Source organism: Strongylocentrotus purpuratus, unplaced genomic scaffold, assembly GCF_000002235.5.
Source record: "Strongylocentrotus purpuratus isolate Spur 01 unplaced genomic scaffold, Spur_5.0 spur5_scaffold_18, whole genome shotgun sequence".
In the NCBI taxonomy this organism is placed as follows: domain Eukaryota; kingdom Metazoa; phylum Echinodermata; class Echinoidea; order Camarodonta; family Strongylocentrotidae; genus Strongylocentrotus; species Strongylocentrotus purpuratus.
Window position 1 is genome coordinate 32,844,181 of NW_022145603.1, and position 14,949 is coordinate 32,859,129.

The following is a 14,949-nucleotide window of genomic DNA, read 5'->3' on the forward strand; positions in this document are numbered from 1 at the left end:
AATAAAAAGGAGCAGACAAATAACATCTTTGCAATTCAGACAAGGATTAAGAGTAGAGAAAGGTACAACGCATCGTCTTCTTTCTCTAATGATTTAATAAAACGTCAAAGCTTCCGCGCTTCGCGCAGGAGGGGAGGGGGGGGGGGAGGGACTGAATTCAGACAAGGATTAAGAGTCGAGAACGGTACAGCGAATCGTCTTCTTTCTCTCACAATCTTATAAAACGTCCAAGGGGAAAAACTGAATTCAGACGAGGATTATTATCGAGAACAGTATAACGGATCGTCTTCTTTCTCTAATGATTTTAATAAAACCTAAAAGCTTCCGCGCTTCGCGCAGGAGGGGGGGAAAACTAAATTCAGACGAGAATTATTTTCGAGAACGGTACAACGAATCGTCTTCTTTCTCTAATGATTTAAATGAAACTTAAAGCTTCCGCCGGCTTCCGCGCTTCGCGCGGGAGGGGGGGGGGAACGAATTTAGACAAGGATTAAGAGTCGAGAGCGGTACAACGAATCGTCTCCTTTCTCTAATGGTTTAATGAAACTTAAAAGCTTCCGCGCTTCGCGCAGGAGGGGAGGGGGGAACTGAATTCAGACAAGGATTAAGAGTCGAGAACAGTACAGCGAATCATCTTCTTTCTCTCATAATCTTATGAAACGTCAAAAATTCCGCGCTTTGTGCGGTAGGGGAGAAACTGAATTCAGACTAGGATTCAGAGTCGAGAAAGGTAATACGAATCGTCTTGTTTCTCTAATGATTTAATGAAATGTAAAAGCTTCCGCGCTTCGCGCTAGAGTGGGGGAGGGGAACTAAATTCAGACGAGGATTTTTTTCGAGAACGGTACAACGAATCGTCTTCTTTCTCTAATGCTTTTAATGAAACTTAAAAGCTTCAGCGCTTCGCGCGGGAGGGGGGGGGGGGGCCTGAATTCAGACGAGGATTTAGAGTCGAGAACTGTACGACAATTCGTCGTTTTTCTCTAATGGTTTAATGAATCGCAAAAGCTTCCGCGCTTTGCGCGGGCGGGGAAAAACTGAATTTAGACGAGGATTATTTTCGAAAACGGTACAACGAAACGTCTTCTTTCTCTAATAATTCAATGAAACGTCAAGAGGGAGGGGGAACTCGCCCCTCCCTGCACCCACCCTCTCCCCGCATTACGTCACTGCTGGTCAATATTACGTACCAATATTTGGCTCGCATAATTTCAAATTTGGGCCCCCCCCCCCTAAGAAATCCTGGATCCGCGCCTGCTGTTGTGGGGCGGTTTGAATAGCAGGTTAACAAAGATATCTCTTCATCGTTATGCATGAACACCAGTGGCTGATCCAGGGACCAGGGATCACCTACTTCTAGCCCACCCCTCCCCCCCCCCCTGCAACCAGAAAATAAGAGAACTAGGAAAAAGGGGAAGGAAAGACTTAATATTTGAGTTCATGACCATTTATTGTATTTTTTTAAAAATTCATTTTGATTGCTTGATATTTTTTTTTAGACTAATTTGATTTGATTTGATTTATAATACTAATACCCCCTCCACCCCCAAAACCCATCCTGGATCCGCCAATGGGATAGACATTGTAATGTAAATGATTAATGGGATATTTACCACTTTGCAAGTTATTAACCAAACCGTGGCATACTGAAATATCTTGAATGTGTAATTTTTGTTTGTTCAATATCCCCCCGTGAAAAAAAAGGAAAATACAAATTAAATCCAGATTACCGTCTTGCTATTGGGGGTACACACAACTTTTTAAAATGTGCAATACAATTATTGTAAATAATATAATACATTGAAACACAATGTTAAGGTTTGACCTGATTTTAACATCTGGAAATAGTTTCAAGTTTCAATTTGTTCCACATTTTACAAAAAATATAGACATACATACAAAATATAAACAAATGTACAATACATGTAGTATATATGAGCATGTCTCAATAATTCTTAATTGATATAATACATTAAATAGAATATAAGGAACCTATTAAAAAGCAGTGCTTGTATATTATAGGTTCCTGGTAAAATAGGTATTGTAGATGAAAAAGCCGTAGCAGTTGAGAATTGTGACAAATTTCGAAAAGGTAGCTCTTATAGCTGACGAAAAACTGTTTTATAATGCTACAAAAATATTAAAGATATTGTAACGGACCAGCCCGTTACAGGTAGTTATCTTGCAGAAAACGTAGAGGGCAGTAAGCTTTTGGGGCGTAAGGGCTCAGAGCGCGATTACGGACGCACCATGCGTAAAGCAGCTCTCAGAGGGTCTCAGATGCTATAAATTGCGGTATCGAGCACAGGTTTCGTCACTTCGACGCTGGCTCTCGTCTTAGTCAGATAGCGAACTCTCCGCTTTGCTCCAGCTGAGCTAAAGTAAGGAAAAGGATTGGAAGCGAGAAATAGAGTTCCTACAAAAGGCAATCCCTGCCTTTACTACTTGTTGAGATTAATACAAATAATTGGTGTCGGTGTTAACTATGATAACGTGTTGGAGAAGTTGACTTATGTTTGTATTAATAAAGTATACAGTTAAACAATCCATCGTTTCATAACGTGTAATTAGTTGAGTCTCCATAGACTGATGTAATATAATCCTCTCATAGAGAATACACGTCCAGCTATCCAAAACACCTCTCATCTCCACACTCATATATTTTGGGAAAACGGAGCCACGTCAGGGCCTCTAAACTACAAGCCAAATAGAAACCGCTCGCATTATTCAGGATGGCAAATTCTTCGTCAGATGACGGTAATAGAGGCAAGGGACAGGCCAGTCCTCCAGCATCCAGGACCCGTTCTAGGATGGAGGGCCGTAACACGTTTGGTGTCAGAAGTGGGATGGAGGACGAGAGGAAAACTGGAACAGATGGCAGTGATTCTACTTCGAGAGATGAATCAGTTTCCATTAACTCTGGAGTACATCGTTCAACAAGTATGAAAAAGCAGAAGGCGACGGCTTTGATGGAAATCGCCGAATTGAGGCAGCAGATATCGGCAATTAATGCAAGGATTGAGGAGCTATTACAAGGGTTCTCAAACATAAAGGCTACCGACGGAAGGTCGAAGAAGAAGAAACATAAAAGGCGTACCAACACGCAAATGTCCAGTAATGTGACGTCAAGTTCGGATGAAGTACAACTAAAGTCACAAGAAGAATCCTTGAATACAGAAGGGATCCAGACTTCTTCACTGTCAAGCAAGGCAGTGAAAGTAAGTAAAGAGCAACGGATAAAGAGGCTACATCGGAAGGATGAGTCATTGCATGCAGCTATACCAAGGAATAGAGGCATCTCTATTACGCCTGACAGATATGATGGGTCTACCTCATGGATCGACTACTGCGAGCACTTTGAATCCTGCCGTGCAGTGAACGGCTGGAATGATGAAGAAGCAGGAAAAATTCTGGCATCATGTTTGAGAGGGCAGGCTTTGAGATTGCTGCGGGAACAGAAACAGAGAATGAGCTTCAATGATCTGAAGAAAAAGCTGGCTAACAGGTTTTCGGATTACGGACAAGCCGAAAATCATTTGCTGGAGCTTAAGCAAAGGCAGAGACGTGAGGGCGAAACACTCAAAGAGCTAGGGCAAAACATCAGAGAATTAACTTCCTTAGCTTATCCAGAGTTAGACTATGCTGTACGAGAGAGATTGGCGAAAGGGCATTTCATGGATGCTCTACTGAAACCCAAGCTCAGAGAGGCTATATTTAATTCTCAGGATAAGACACTAGACGAGGTGATTCATGTAGCTATAGTAGCTGAGGCCTTTCACAATTCTGAAGATCAGAGGATGAGCACTAGAAGGACATCAAAGTACTGTAGGGGAATGACAAAGGAAGAGGAAATGGATCAACAGCCAGCCGACCCAACCTCTGAAGTGGTGAACACCCTGATCAGCCTGAAAGAGGAAATTGTAGGATCGGTGGCGGCATTAAAGGGCGCTTTTCAGGCGTCTCAACAAACCGCTAACTCTGATGGAAAGCAGCAACGGGAGAAATCAGCTGTATCTGATGGTTGTTGCTTCTACTGTGGAAAGAAGGGGCACATCAAGAAAAAGTGCAGAAAAAGGCTGAAGAGTGAGGCTCAAAGGCAAACTGAACAACAGCAACAACAGGTCTCAACAAACGAGGAAAGGCCGCCTCAGGGGGACGTGCATGGTGCGGCCAATGCAGCAAGATCTGACAGCCCCACAACAACAAATACCACAGAACCAATAGGCACATCTAAGCACAATAGCGAGATGCACAAAGGAACATTAAAGGGCATGTATATACCAGTTATCATCGCCGGGCAACAGTTACATTTTCTTGTAGACACTGGGGCTACCGATACATACATCTCCAAAGCAGGATATGTGAAACTGATAGAGCAGCCTTCTATTGAACCTACTACAGAGAGAATAATGCTTGCAAACGGCTCAAATATGAAGGTGGACGGCAAGATCCACACTGAAGTGACAATAGGCCAGGGAAAGGCAAGGGTTACTTTGATTATCGCTAATGTATGCGGCGATGGAGTCTTGGGCATGGATAATCTACTATTGTTAGGAGCAAAGCTTGACTTGAAGACGGCTACTCTAGAGACCAAATGGGGATCAGTTCAGTGTCGCCATGAAGGCAATACCGCAACCTGCTTCCGCATTGTAACTACGGAGATGCAGACTGTACCTGCAGGACGAGAGAGCCTTAGTACAGGAAAGACGTCGCCACTGAGACGGAGGAGGAAACAGATGGTGAACAACTGTTCGAAGCCACTAGAAGCCTGCGTCAAGCTGGAGGCGGATGTAAGGTGACGCAGAAAACAGAACATTTCCACCAGGGATGAAGATCACCTATCGATACGAGTCACTGTACCTGCCAGATGGAACAGTATCCACTCGTATTACCAGGGATACCTAGAAGGACAGGAAACGAACTAACTGTAAAAACAAAGATGAACTGTTAATAAGACAAAACCTTTCAGGAGGAAACAAAAGGCATCCTTATTGTTTATATCTATACATGGATATATTTTTTTATCATTTTTATGTCGTAGTGTAAGCTATTCATTTCTTTGTAAAACACCACACCATTATCTTTTTGGGAGAATTCAAGGATGTGTCATAATGCACAAAAATTCATGAAAATAATTGGCATAGAAAGCACTCGCTGTAATGGTTATATTCAGAGTTAATGTCCATAGAATGAACATGTTTTTATATGAGAACTTCATAGAAAGAGATTATGAAAGATATAGAGGGCATTCATTGTTATATGCATGTCAGTAGTCTTAAAGAGTAGAGGACCTAACTCTCAGTATGGTTAATACAGCGATGCTTAATTCAATATGTTTTAGTGATTATAGATATTTTTTTGAAACCTCTCGTATTAATGTGAGGGTGACAATGTGAGGACACATTCCTTGAAGAGGGGTGCTGTGTAACGGACCAGCCCGTTACAGGTAGTTATCTTGCAGAAAACGTAGAGGGCAGTAAGCTTTTGGGGCGTAAGGGCTCAGAGCGCGATTACGGACGCACCATGCGTAAAGCAGCTCTCAGAGGGTCTCAGATGCTATAAATTGCGGTATCGAGCACAGGTTTCGTCACTTCGACGCTGGCTCTCGTCTTAGTCAGATAGCGAACTCTCCGCTTTGCTCCAGCTGAGCTAAAGTAAGGAAAAGGATTGGAAGCGAGAAATAGAGTTCCTACAAAAGGCAATCCCTGCCTTTACTACTTGTTGAGATTAATACAAATAATTGGTGTCGGTGTTAACTATGATAACGTGTTGGAGAAGTTGACTTATGTTTGTATTAATAAAGTATACAGTTAAACAATCCATCGTTTCATAACGTGTAATTAGTTGAGTCTCCATAGACTGATGTAATATAATCCTCTCATAGAGAATACACGTCCAGCTATCCAAAACACCTCTCATCTCCACACTCATATATTTTGGGAAAACGGAGCCACGTCAGGGCCTCTAAACTACAAGCCAAATAGAAACCGCTCGCATTATTCAGGATGGCAAATTCTTCGTCAGATGACGGTAATAGAGGCAAGGGACAGGCCAGTCCTCCAGCATCCAGGACCCGTTCTAGGATGGAGGGCCGTAACAATATGTTAAGAAGTTCTTTAAAAAAATGTGTTTTTCCCCCTTCAAAATCTCCAATCTATGTCCATTACAATTGTGTTTTCTGCGAGTGCTAATCATGATAATAGGTGCATCAATACATAGCGCTACTTTGCTACAAATCATCATCATTATATCTGTATTGTCATTTTTTTTTCTCGACATTACAATTATTCAATTAATGGACGCTTAACATGAAAATGTTTACCTGTTTTGAAGTCCATGAGTCAGCAGGATGAAATTAATCAGTTTTTCTGTTACAAACTGATGGACTGATTGATTTTTGTTAAGTATTCTTTCGGAGTTCAGAATGAAGCATGAGAACATGTACAGAAAATGGAGGATATGTACAAATGCATGATGTTTGTCAGTGTGCGCATAAGTACATGCATATGAAAACTAGTCTTAGGGTGCTGACACCGTTGCGCACACCAACAATGGATTGTGCCTACACACTATGGCCCGAATTCACAAAGGAGGTTTGTCGACAAACCTTGGTTTTCGTACGTCGTATGACGCGTTTTTACGCGTTTTTTACAAACCTGGTTTGTAAAGAACCAAAGGAGGTTTGGCGAAACAAAAGGACGTTTATCGACAAACCTCCTTTGTGAATTCGGGCCTATGCGTGAGCATAGACCTTTGGCTGCGTGCGTGTGCTTGTGTATGTGTTTGTGTGAGAAGTCTCGGCGCCTGATTACGATCATGAATTCCCTCCTCCATAGACGCCCCTCCCCCAATCCCACGCCCTCCTCGAAAAAAAAAAGATTCATGCCACTTTTGTGTTCTCATTTGTGTTCTTATTGTTGAAGCACATCTTAGAGTGCAAATACGGGTTGGTTTATACTTGGGGGAAAATTCGGGAAGACAATGGAAAAACAGGGAGATTCGTACAAAATTTACTCAAATTTTTGACTGGTGAAGCTGTAGATAAGCCAGGGTGTTAGCGCGGTAGAGTATATGAGGTGTAGTTCAAATGTTAGGACGCAATTTTGACAGGCATCCAGCAGGAATTTTGATGTAAATTTTGATGTAAATTGTGTCAAATTGACCCGGTTGAGAACTGAGGAGGGATTGGGGCTGATACGTACATCGAGGGAGGGAATAAAGCTTTGTGTCAAAGTAAAAATATCTAAAAACTGTGTATCAGAAAACATTTGTTCATTATATTCCTACTCTATGTAATGTGAGTTTTAAAAGAACACACCGACAAAAGTGAAGGCTTCACTAAAGGCCGACCCCGGGTGCAGCGGGTGTTCGCAGGATCGCCTCGGTCAGTTCAGGTCAGCCTACTTGTGCGAAAGCCCACGACACCAACATTAACAAAATATACATGTAACGAGCCAAGCAATACGGAGGATTCAATTTAATGATTCAATTTGGTTCCATCTTTATTGGTTCAGACTTAAACAAGGGACACACCCAAATCCAACATGGAGTCTTAGAGGCTGTTCACACCGCAATGAGATAGCGCGGTCTATCGTAGCACCCCCTTTTTTCTAGCGCGCGCTAGCCCGCGCTATCTCTCGTGGACCACCCCCAAGAGGTGCTCCAGTGTTGGCTCGCCGTGGCTCGCTGTTGGGCGGACCGAAACGACGTTGTACCTTCCAAACCGCGGAGATAGCGCGGTCTGGCGCGCGCTATCTCTGCCGGTGTGAACAGCCTCTTAAATTGTCTCTAAAGACCTCCTTTCTCAGAGCCCATCAAAACATATGTCTCTCTACTAACATACCAACATAACCAACATACCTTCTCTGCATACATTGCCATGTACATTTATTTATATTATATTCATGCCCAATAAGCCAGTTCACGGTTGCAGTCTGAGCTTGAGCAGATAAAGGTCAATGCAGAACAAATTTTGAAATACACGGAGACGAAATATTGGATACGTGCTCTTGAAAGTTATGTAATCATTATTCATTAATGCACTCCATAATACACAGGTGGAAGTATTCTTTGTAAAATGGGAAACAAAGGCTATTTTATAGCACCTCCATCGCTGTAGGAGTGATTATTGCAAATGTACAAAGTGGGACCTCTTTATGTTTTGAAGATCTGTGGATATTCGGGGTCATTGCAGTAAGGTGCTAACCGTGAACTGGTCTATTGCCCATGCTTGGTCATTGAAGTGTTTACCATTGTTTAAGTCATGGCTTCCACAAGGTGCAGTGGATATGTGCATATTTGCACACACACACACACACACACACACACACTCAAGAAACTAGTAGATACATGTACATGTATGTGCATATTTGCATATGTGTACAGCACCTGTAGTCATACCACTACATATATATAACTGACAGTTCACTAGAGCGACAGCCCCAGGGACCGACAATGACACAAGCTTCAAGAAACCAATATTGACAAGACCGCGAATCCCAACTTGATATACGATCGAGACCGACAAAAAAAAATGCATGAGAACATATAAAAATGGAGAGTGTATCAAAAGGTCCACGAGGCCGATGATATAAAACGACGACAGCCCTTTAGACTGATGAAACAAAAAATACATAGGGGAAGATAGAAACAAAAATACTGGTCTCCTGGGCTGTAGTCTACATCGAGAAATGTAGACAAATTAGCTCAAGTAAATGCCAAAACAACTTTTATAAAATTGTCCTATCTGGTGATTTTCTTGCGAATCCAAGAAATAAGAACAGTTATTTTGGAGGCAGATTTCAGGAAAGATTCTGTGATTAGAATGGTACAAACAGTCATATTTACTGATGATTGAATAATAATTATTGTAAATGATACATCTATGTATGCGTTCTTCGAACTAATACACACAGTTTGACGCGATTTCAGTTCGTTTTTATGTTGACGCATTATGGGCAAATGAAAAATTTGTATGCGATCAAGTGTGTAAGATCAATAGATATTATGCCAACAAATAACGCTGCGACTATTTGGTTTCGGCTCATTCTAATTGGTCAACCGTGCATTTATTCCCTTTTCAGGTAAAACTGCATTACATTGCAGCAAAGCTGAGGTCAGGTTACCGGTCACGGTGACGTTCTATCATGATGACGTTTTACAAAACAACGCCCGTTTCTCACAAACGGCTCCGCCATTTTCGCCATGAGTGTTCCATCGGTTAGTTTGTTCCAGGAAACTGTAGGCACACACAAATGAATTAATTAGCTTTAACGTTTGTGTAATATACCATCAAACACAAGGTAAACTTTCCGATAAAAAACAGAGAGCTAAATTTTGAGAGAAATTCCTAGCGTGTTATCGTCGAACAATTTTATGCACTGATTTGTGACCTGATTTGACAATCTACAATTCATTTTGAAGCAAGGGATCGTTGATGTTATATTTGAATGAACCGGAGCACGTTGGTTTATGTGAAGGAAATCAGACGAATAAAGTGGAGTTATCAAACTTGTACCGACAGCGCCAGGACTGTCCCAGACGGATTATTTCATTATAACATTTGAATTATGCTCGCAATTATTACTTTATCAAATTAAAATAATTCCTGTGCCGTATTTTCCAATGCATACGCGTTAGTGAGCTACGAATAGTTTAAACTGCAGGGTAACAGAGAAAGATATATACCTCTCAAGCTGTAGAGCGGGTAACTTTACTGATGTGTTTAGTCTCTTCCCGGAGCGATTCACAGAACGCAAAGGTGACTTTGACCATGCTTTGACAAACTCGAAATATTAGGTCTAGAACGAAGGAATATCCATAAGATTCGCTTCAGAATTGGGCCCACGGACATAGCAAAACATGGCTGAAAAAGCAGTAAATGAGCCTGCTGAGGTCGATAAAGCCCTTCTCACGGCAGCAAGTAATGGCCGTTTTGAAGTGGTTGTGTATCTCGTTGGTCAAGGAGCACAGATTGAAACTCGTGATAATGATGATGAGACACCTCTTCACTGTGCATCACGCGATGGTCACCTCGATGTAGTTAAGTATCTCATTGGTCAAGGAGCACAGATTGACACGTGTAGTAATGATGGTCAAACAGCACTTCATTTTGCATCACACAATGGTCACATCAAAGTAGTTCAATATCTCGTTGGTCAAGGAGCACAGTTTGATAAGCCTAGTAACCGTGGTAACACCGCTCTTCTTAATGCATCAATCTCCGGTCATCTTGATGTAGTTCATTACCTCGTTGGTAAAGGAGCAGAGATAGAATGGGGCAATATGGCTGGTCGAAGACCACTTCATCATGCATCAGAGAAAGGTTTTCTTGATGTAGTTCAGTACCTCATTAGTCAAGGAGCACAGGTGGAGAGTGGTGATACAAATGAAACCACACCATTTCATCTTGCATCATTCTATGGTAATCTTGATGTAGTTAAGTATCTCGTTGGTAAAGGAGCACAGATTGATAAGCCTAATGATAAGGGTAGTTTGACGGCACTTCACATGTCATCAAGATCAGGTCATATTGAGGTAGTTGAGTACCTCATTGGTCTAGGAGCACAGGTAGAGATTGAGAATGACGATGCTATAACATCACTTCATATGGCATCAATGGAAGGTTTTCTTGATATAGTTAAATGCCTTGTTAGTCAAGGGGCACTGGTAGAGAGATGTGAGAAATTTGGTTTCACAGCTCTTTACTGGGCATCAGTCGATGGTCATCTTGATATAGTTAAATACCTCTGTGGTCAAGGAGCACAGGTTAATAGCGATGGCCTGGACGGTTCCACACCACTTCTTGTTGCATCAAGCAATGGTCATCTTGGTGTAGTTCAGTACCTCGTCGGGCAAGGAGCACAGTTAAAGAGGGGAAATAATGATGGTGAGACACCGCTTGTTGTTGCATCACGCAATGGTCATCTTGATGTAGTTCGGTATCTCCAGAGTGAACAAGAAAAGAAAGAAGAAGCATCACCTGAAGGTAAAATTCGCATTTTAACAGTAATCACTATTTCATGTGAACAAGGGATGAATTTATAGGGACAGAACTGGCATAATACCCTTAGTTTTGAGTTGTTTTTTCCTCTTCATTTTGTTAGAGGAATATGTAAATTGCCATATTTAAATTAATGCGATGTAATACTTTGTTCTTCAATCTTTTTTTTACCCCGACTTACCCAAATTACAATACTATATATTCCTGATTTTCCTGATTCTATAACTGAACGAGTTGTATACAAAATAAATTATATATTGCCGTTTGGTCCAATGCCACTTGGTCCTATAGCCAGTTCGTTCAACTTCAATTAGTCTACAACCAGTTTACATGAGTACATTGTGATTACATTATCAGGGATGATTTTAATATTTATTTCTCTTTATACATCATACAATGAATTGCCCAAGGATTGTACTTTGCAGTTGGGTGTGATGTCTGAATATTCACTTGCGAGGAAGCGAAGCGAGCGGGGAAACTAAGGGTGCGTTTAATCGACAATTTTTCACCCTAGAATCACGGTTTCTAAAGACGTTTAGTTTAAAACGCAATGCGTTCAAGCGATTTTTTCGTCGGTCGTAAAAATAAATGTGTTTAAAAACACAAACATGAAAAGCTGAAAAAGATGGGTTTTGTATCATGATTCTGCAGAATCACGGTCGCTAAAATTCGATTGAACGAACGTAGTCTCAATCATGATTCTATTGCGTCATTATCGTGGCCTGTTCCGGTTTGGGCAAAAAACGCGCGCTTGCTTTTCATGCAATTTGCGTTGTTCTGTTATGTTATTCCTTGTTTTCCTTCCATCATTTTCTCTTTCTGTCTTTCCTTATGTTATTCTTTGTTTCTTCCTTCTATTCTTATGTTATTATTTGTTTGTTCCTTCTATCACCTTCTCTTATGTTATTCTTTTTTTTATAATTCTATCACTTTCTCTTATGTTATTCTTTATTTTAATCATTCTGTCACTTTCTCTTTCTATCTTTCCTTATGTTATTTTTTATTCTTCCTTCTTTCACCTTCTCTTGTGTTATTCTTTGTTTTAATCATTCTATCGACTTTCTCTTTCTGTCTTTCCTTATGTTATTCCTTGTTTCTACCTTCTATCACCTTCTGTTATGTTTTTCTTTGTTTTAATCATTCTATCACTTTCTCTTTCTGTTCTTCCTTATGTTATCCTTTGTTCCTTCCTTTTTTTCACATTCTCTTTCCGTCTTTCCTTATGTTATTCCTTGTTTCTTCCTTATATTCTTATGTTATTCTTTGTTTTGTTTTCCTTCTATTACCTTCTCTTATGTTATTCTTTGTTTTTATATATCACTTTCTTTTTTGTGTTATTCTTTGTTTCTTCCTTCTATTCTTATGTTATGCTTTGTTTTTCCTTCTATCACCTTTTATGTAATTCTTTGTTTTAAGCATTCTATCACTTTCTCTTTCTGTCTTTCCTTATGTTATTATTCTTTGTTTCCTTCCTTCTATCACCTTCTCATTCTTTGTTTTATTATTGCGATCTATGCTCAAAACAGCAGTTGACAGTCGGCCGTAAACAATTCCAGAAAGCGCGCGCCGAAGTTCCTGGTTCAAACTGCGCAGTGTGATCCTCAGTGGCTGGGCTCGAAATGAGCTAGAATCAGCGTTGATGAAAAATCGCTTAAACGCTAACCGCAGTGACCTTGCTTTTTGTAACGGCGTTTTGATTTGTGATTCATGTTTGTGATTCTAGCATCGAAAAATCGATTGAACGCACCCTTAATATGATTTGTGAGGTCGCAGTGCGAAAAATTACATCTTATAAAGAGGAAAAACACAATCATAATGGGGTTATAGGCACATTCTCATAACGGAAGACTGAAATGACCTTTGATAAGTAAAACAATTATATGATTTATAAATGCGAACGGGCGTAGCAAGCGAACTTTGGGGGGAATTGCTCTTAGTCGCTTTAAATTAGGGGCACGTTTAATGATGAGAGGGAAAGGGGGTACTTATCGAAAGGGATAAATTAAGACACTTATTAGAAGAATTAATACACTTATTAGAAGAAAAAAGTAGCACATGTCAAAGTACAAAGGGTAATTATCAAAGGTGAAAATGAAGCACTCACCAGGGATGAAAAAGAGCACTTATGAAAATGGGAAATGGGCATTTCTTGACGGAAATGGGGCACCCATCTGATTTTGATAGGGGCATTTATAAGAAGAGAATAGGGGATAGGTCCCTTATTAGAAATAGAAAGGGGCACGTATCATTGTAAAAAGGGAAATTACCACAGGTGAAAAGAGGCACTTAACGCACCTCAAAAGAGACATTGACCAGATATGAAAAAGAAGCACTTATGATAATAAAAAGGGGCACTTATGATAAAAGAAAATTTGAATATATCGGAGGTGTAAGGGCGCTTTTATGAGCAGGGGTAAGTAGATTATATTAAAAAGAAAAATAGTCACATGTCAAAATATACGGGGCACTTATCAGTGATGAAAAGGGGGTGATTATGATAAAGGGAAGGGGCACTTATAAGAAGGAAAAGGAGCGTTTATTAGAAAGGAAAAGGGGCACCTGTCGAAATAAAAGGGGCAGTCATTAGAGGTAAAAAGGGTCACTTATCAGAGATTAAAAAGAGAAATTATCGGAGGTGAAGGAGGCACTTCTAGGTCGAGCGTACTCGCACTGATTTGACAGGCTTTTTTCCATTCAGTTCTATTCTCCATGATCTTTGGGAGCTCCTGCCTTGGTAGACAGATATCCTTTTCTAACTGGTCAATGTATTAAGTCATTGCTGGGCGACCTCTGGTGCGTTTGCCCCTTGAGGGCTCCCAGAAGAGCATTTGTGAAATGATTTCACTCTTGCTCCTCCAGCAGTTCCCACTGAAACGGAGTTGACGGTCTCTCAGTCTGGCTGAGATCGGTGTAATGTCCCTATACAGTTTAATATTGGTCATAATATGGTCCCTCCAGTTGACATTTAGTGCTGCTCTCAAGAGTCTTGTATAGCAACCATCCAGTTGTTTTGCCAGGCTACTTGTCAATGTCTAGGCTTCTGATCCATAGAGCAGTACAGTTTCCACTGAAGCCCTAAAGAAACGGACTTTCAGTTTTCTACCGAAGTTTATTTCCAAGTGGCTGTCAGCTTGTTCAAAGCCGTCCAGGCTTTTGCCTTTCGGATATTCAGATCTTGTTTTGACTGATCAACCCACGAGCCAAAGTACTGAAAGTCTTGGACCTGCTTCAGCTTTGTCCTGTCAGCAGTACAGATCTCGCCTTCACGAAGGTTGTACATCATGAATTCTGTCTTTAGTACTGTTTATTTGTAGACCGACTTGGCTTGCTGCAGACTCCACTTGTTCTTGGAGCTTCTGTGCCATTTCCAGATTGTCTGAGATTAGTGCAATATCATCAGCAAAGTCGGTATCTTTGATCATTTCAGCAGGATATCTGCTATTTTTCCTTTCCTGTAGGGTGAAGCCTAGATCCTCGAACCCTTCAGTAGCCATTCTTAGACCATAGTCCAATGCTATGATGAATAGGTATGTTGCTAAGGTATCTCCTTGAAGCACTCCTGCTAAGATGGTAAAGGAGTCAGTCTCTCCATCTGGTGAACGTACTTGAGCTGTGGTATCTGTGTACATCACTCCTACTGCTGTAACTATTGTGTGTGGTATTCCATAGGCTCTTAAGATCTCTAACATCTTCTTCCTATTGATTGAATCAAAGGCCTTCTTAAAATCCACGAACGTAACCACTGCTGTCAGATGCTTTGCTTTAATACCTTCCATCAGTCTTCGCAAAGTTAAAAAATGCAAGTTTTCTGGCACACAAATTATAGGAAGGGCGGAGTACTAAATTTGAAAAATTGTTTGATGGACTATTCCCATTACAATCCATAAAGTTTACATTTACATCGAAACTTTGCCCGTAATTTAATATTTTGTAATAAATATGAAACT

General features: G+C 40.7%; 2 protein-coding genes across 2 annotated transcripts; one reads left to right on the forward strand and one right to left on the reverse strand.

The window, feature by feature from the left end:
- The first annotated feature begins 9,861 nt into the window (after positions 1-9,861).
- LOC105439169 (ankyrin repeat domain-containing protein 50-like) lies at positions 9,862-11,046 on the forward strand. The gene has a single exon (XM_011667855.1). It carries the CDS (start codon positions 9,862-9,864, stop codon positions 11,044-11,046), a length of 1,185 nt encoding a protein of 394 aa, XP_011666157.1.
- A 3,219-nt stretch (positions 11,047-14,265) lies between these two features.
- Positions 14,266-14,691, reverse strand: LOC115925283. The gene has a single exon (XM_030988952.1). The coding sequence runs from the start codon at positions 14,689-14,691 to the stop codon at positions 14,266-14,268; it is 426 nt and encodes a 141-aa protein (XP_030844812.1).
- Positions 14,692-14,949: the final 258 nt, after the last annotated feature.